This window comes from Carassius gibelio, chromosome B3 (genome assembly GCF_023724105.1).
Source record: "Carassius gibelio isolate Cgi1373 ecotype wild population from Czech Republic chromosome B3, carGib1.2-hapl.c, whole genome shotgun sequence".
NCBI lineage: Eukaryota > Metazoa > Chordata > Actinopteri > Cypriniformes > Cyprinidae > Carassius > Carassius gibelio.
Genome location: NC_068398.1, coordinates 48,906,479 through 48,911,317, shown reverse-complemented (window position 1 = coordinate 48,911,317; position 4,839 = coordinate 48,906,479). Strand labels below are relative to the sequence as shown.

General features: G+C 39.6%; 1 protein-coding gene across 1 annotated transcript; it reads left to right on the top strand.

The window, feature by feature from the left end:
* Positions 1-1,305: 1,305 nt before the first annotated feature.
* On the top strand, positions 1,306-2,777 carry LOC127951761 (urokinase plasminogen activator surface receptor-like). The gene is made up of 4 exons (XM_052549762.1): positions 1,306-1,546; positions 1,882-2,004; positions 2,216-2,323; positions 2,446-2,777. Exons 2-4 carry the CDS (start codon positions 1,932-1,934, stop codon positions 2,634-2,636), a joined length of 372 nt encoding a protein of 123 aa, XP_052405722.1. The 5' UTR covers positions 1,306-1,546; positions 1,882-1,931; the 3' UTR covers positions 2,637-2,777.
* The last annotated feature ends 2,062 nt before the right edge of the window (positions 2,778-4,839 follow it).

Sequence of the window (4,839 nt, the reverse complement as noted above, 5' to 3'; positions counted from 1 at the left end):
GAGACGCATTGTTTTTTTTTTATCCAAAGTGAGTTGGATGGATATTTGGATATCTACAGGTCATCAGTGAGTTTCTGTCTCTGTTTTGCATATTACCTCTTAATGATGTGTTTGCCTTTAGGCTACGGTTGTATGCATGAACTGTGAGTCACTGTTGTTTAAAAACAGTGACAATATTTCCCTAATGAATATAAATGTTCAAACTTCTTGTTTTAAATCTATTGTTAATATATATATTCAATGGCTGGAGTTATTTTACCACCCATGGCTGGATCGACTTGTCAGTTTCCACCTTGGCTTATTTTGAAATAACGGGTTGATTTATGCCAGTTCATTTTACTGAGATATATGATTTTATACATCATACATGGGTTAGTATTTCCAGATGTCCTTAAATATTTTGTAAAATACACTACACAACCACCGTGTTTAAACAATACTTATTTTATCTTGGATGAATACATTTCCAGATACAAAATATTTTATTCAGTTTTTATTCCTGGATACAACATTTCTACCTGTTTAACAATTACTTTACAATAAGATTCCATTTATTGACAATAGTTAATTCATTAGGTGTCATTAACTAACATTGGAAACCACTAACTTTTTTTTAATTAATTGTTAATTCATATTTTCATTGAAAATTAAAGAAGTTTAGCTCATTGTAACAATGCCATGTATTTAAGTGAAAAGATCATTGAAACTAATATTGACCTGGTTTTTCAATAACATTCCATCCTCACCAAAGAAACACTCTTTAAAAATAAAGGTTCTACACGATGCCAAGAACCTTTTTTGTCTGTGTTGTTTCACTAAAGGTTCTATGTGGTGAAAGAAGGTTTTTCTGATTATAAAAAGGTAAGAAAAAGATGTTTCTTTAAAGAACCTTTGACTTACTGGTTAAAAAATGGATCTTCTACGGGATTGCTCTGAAGAGCCTTTTAAGCACCTTTATATTTAAGAGTGTAGGTAATACCTGGATCACTCAGCAAAGTATTTATGACTTCTGCAGAACATAAAAAGATTATTTAAAGAATAATGAGGCCCAGACAACACTGAACCCATGGCTTTCATTTTATGGACAAACTCACTTTAAGATTTGGTAGCATGGTTGGTTATAATTCCTTAAACCTCCCTTTATAATTAATGGGCATGTAAATGATGTAAGCTAAAGTTTCATTTTCTAGAAATGTCTACTTTAACCTTTCATTTTCTCATAAAGACCCTCCCCTTTCTATAGCTATAAAGTAAGGACTGAAACAGGTGTCACTTAATTCACCTCCTGATTGAAGATGGATCTGCAAATCTCAGTTTTTATTCTGTTCATTCTGTTCACTGCAGGTACAAAGACAAATAGTGTTTGTAATGTTATTGAGTATGAATACAGACCACTAACATCTCTCTCTCTGTTTTAATACTAAAGGACACTCTTTCAGCTGCTATGAGTGCTCAGGTCTGACGGGTTCTTGTGCAAATCAAAATGTAACAACATGTTCCAGTGGATTTTCTAAGTGTACGAGTTCAACAACAACGTCAAATGCCGGTAAGTCTAATATGATGGATTGAAAATCACTGATAACTGATGAAGATGTTGGTGTTTTTTTTTTTTTTTTTTACTGGTGCTGCTTCACTGGAAATGTAACTTCTAAAAGAACTGCTGATTTCCGCACAGAATTATTTATCATTGTGATCACAGAATATTCTATTTACATTTCTGCCACTTAATTTGTTTCTCTCAGTTGTCTATGCACAATATAATTTGTGTTAAAATTGAATCAATTGAGATTCAAATTAGAAAATGCTAAATTTTGAGGTTTATAAATATATTTTATATCAAAATGTGTTGAACTTGTCTTTCCTTAATCATTCACATTTTAGGTGCTAAAGTGAAGCTTAAAGGCTGTGCTGCTGACTGTGTAAATGGATCTATGGACATGGGCATTGCAAAGACATCTTTGGCGTGCTGTAACACAGACAAGTGTAACGTCCAAGACACTCCAGGTACCACGCTTTACTGACCATAAAATAAATAAATCTTTAAGGTCAACACTCATTTTACTTCAAAAGGAGATCAGGAAATACAAATTATGCAATACATAGTGCAGCTTGTCAGGTGTGAATGAATTAATTGGAGCAGCTAACAGAGTGTTATTTCATTACATATTATATTTTTAGCACAGAAGATAAAACAATGAATGTTTTTGTCCTGTAGATCCCTCTATTGTCCCCAATGGAAAGATGTGTTACTCCTGTGATGAGAAGAGCTGCTCAAACATATTGAGCTGTTCAGGAAGTGAAGACCGCTGCTTTAAAGCATCAGGTGAGAATCTGAAAAAAAGAAAAAAGGCATTATCTTTATCTCTCTGATGTTTGAGATCACATACAGATCACATTTACCAGTTTCCAACTTAGACTAACCTCTCTTTTCTTTCTTTTCATCAGGGATTTTCGGTGGCCAGTCGCTAGTTGTAAAAGGCTGTGTCTCTAAATCTATCTGTGATGCTGACACATCGGTTAGAGATGTTCAGGGAGCCTCATGCTGTGATGGGAACCTGTGTAACGGTGCTGCGAGCGTCTCTCAGAGCTTCATGTTCCTCTGCTGTTCTCTGCTCTCCTTCATCCTGCTGCACTGAATCCAGCAGATCTTCACATCTACAATAAGACACACTGCACCGAATATAGAGCTTGTGTTTTCTCTGCACTATACATCTTTGGTGTGTTTCTATGATTCTATGTATTCTATTTTATTTTTATTTTTGCTGTGAAATTCTGATGTGACATTTTAATGAATTAAAACACTACAATTAATACAGCTTGTCATGCTGTAAAAAAAGAGTCATAAATCATTACTACAATTTTTTTTTTTTTGATTCTGAAAATAAGATAAATGATCATTATGTTCAGAATAAGCATGTTTGATAATTATTTAATTATTCAAACAAGATGAAGTCTTTAGTTTTCCTGAGGTCTGATTGTATAACAATAAAAGGAATTTTAGCATCCCCCTAAAAGGAATGCTGTTCAGTTACAGATCATGAAGGCAATAGTGGGAAAAATTTACATACAGTAGGCCTATGTTGAGAAGTAATATTTAGCAAAAAAGTGAAAGTTGTGACATTTGCCAAGTATGGGAAACCATACTCAGAATTCGTGCTCTGCATTTAACCCATCCAAGTGCACACACACAGCAGTGAGAAGTGAACACACACACACACACACACAGTGAACACACACCCAGAGCAGTGAATACACACACCCACACTGGGAACATACACACCCGGAGCAGTGAACACACACACACACACACACACACACACACACACACACACCGTGAACACACACAGTGAACACACATCTGGAGCAGTGAACACACACACACACACACACCCGGAGCAGTGAACACACACACACACACCCAGAGCAGTGAACACACACACACACACACACACACCGTGAACACACACAGTGAACACACATCTGGAGCAGTGAACACACACACACACCCGGAGCAGTGAACACACACACACACACACACACCGTGAACACAAACAATGAACACACATCTGGAGCAGTGAACACACACACACACACACACCGTGAACACACACAGTGAACAAATATCTGGAGCAGTGAACACACACACACATACACACACACACACACCCAGAGCAGTGAACACACACACACCGTGAACACACACACACACGCTCACACACACACACACACACACACACCGTGAACACACACAGTGAATACACATCTGGAGCAGTGAACACACACACACACACACACCCGGAGCAGTGAACACACACACACACACACACCCAGAGCAGTGAACACACACACACACACACCGTGAACACACACAGTGAACACACACAGTGAACACACATCTGGAGCAGTGAACACACACACACACACACACCCGGAGCAGTGAACACACACACACACACACACCCAGAGCAGTGAACACACACACACACACACCGTGAACACACACAGTGAACACACATCTGGAGCAGTGAACACACACACACACACACCGTGAACACACACAGTGAACACATATCTGGAGAAGTGAACACACACACACACACACACAGTGAACACACACCCAGAGCAGTGAATACACACACCCACACTGGGAACATACACACCCGGAGCAGTGAACACACACACACACACACACACACCGTGAACACACACAGTGAACACACATCTGGAGCAGTGAACACACACACACACACCCGGAGCAGTGAACACACACACACACACCCAGAGCAGTGAACACACACACACACACACACACACCGTGAACACACACAGTGAACACACATCTGGAGCAGTGAACACACACACACACCCGGAGCAGTGAACACACACACACACACACACACCGTGAACACACACAATGAACACACATCTGGAGCAGTGAACACACACACACACACACCGTGAACACACACAGTGAACACACACAGTGAACACACATCTGGAGCAGTGAACACACACACACACACACACCCGGAGCAGTGAACACACACACACACACACACCCAGAGCAGTGAACACACACACACACACACCGTGAACACACACAGTGAACACACATCTGGAGCAGTGAACACACACACACACACACCGTGAACACACACAGTGAACACATATCTGGAGAAGTGAACACACACACACACACACACAGTGAACACACACCCAGAGCAGTGAATACACACACCCACACTGGGAACATACACACCCGGAGCAGTGAACACACACACACACACACACACACCGTGAACACACACAGTGAACACACATCTGGAGCAGTGAACACAC

Coding starts and splice junctions, on each gene's coding strand:
- LOC127951761 (XM_052549762.1), top strand. CDS start 1,932: ATGGACATGGGCATTGCAAAGACATCTTTGGCGTGCTGTAACACAGAC. Junction 2,005..2,215: donor TAACGTCCAAGACACTCCAG/GTACCACGCTTT, acceptor TTTGTCCTGTAG/ATCCCTCTATTGTCCCCAAT. Junction 2,324..2,445: donor CCGCTGCTTTAAAGCATCAG/GTGAGAATCTGA, acceptor TCTTTTCATCAG/GGATTTTCGGTGGCCAGTCG.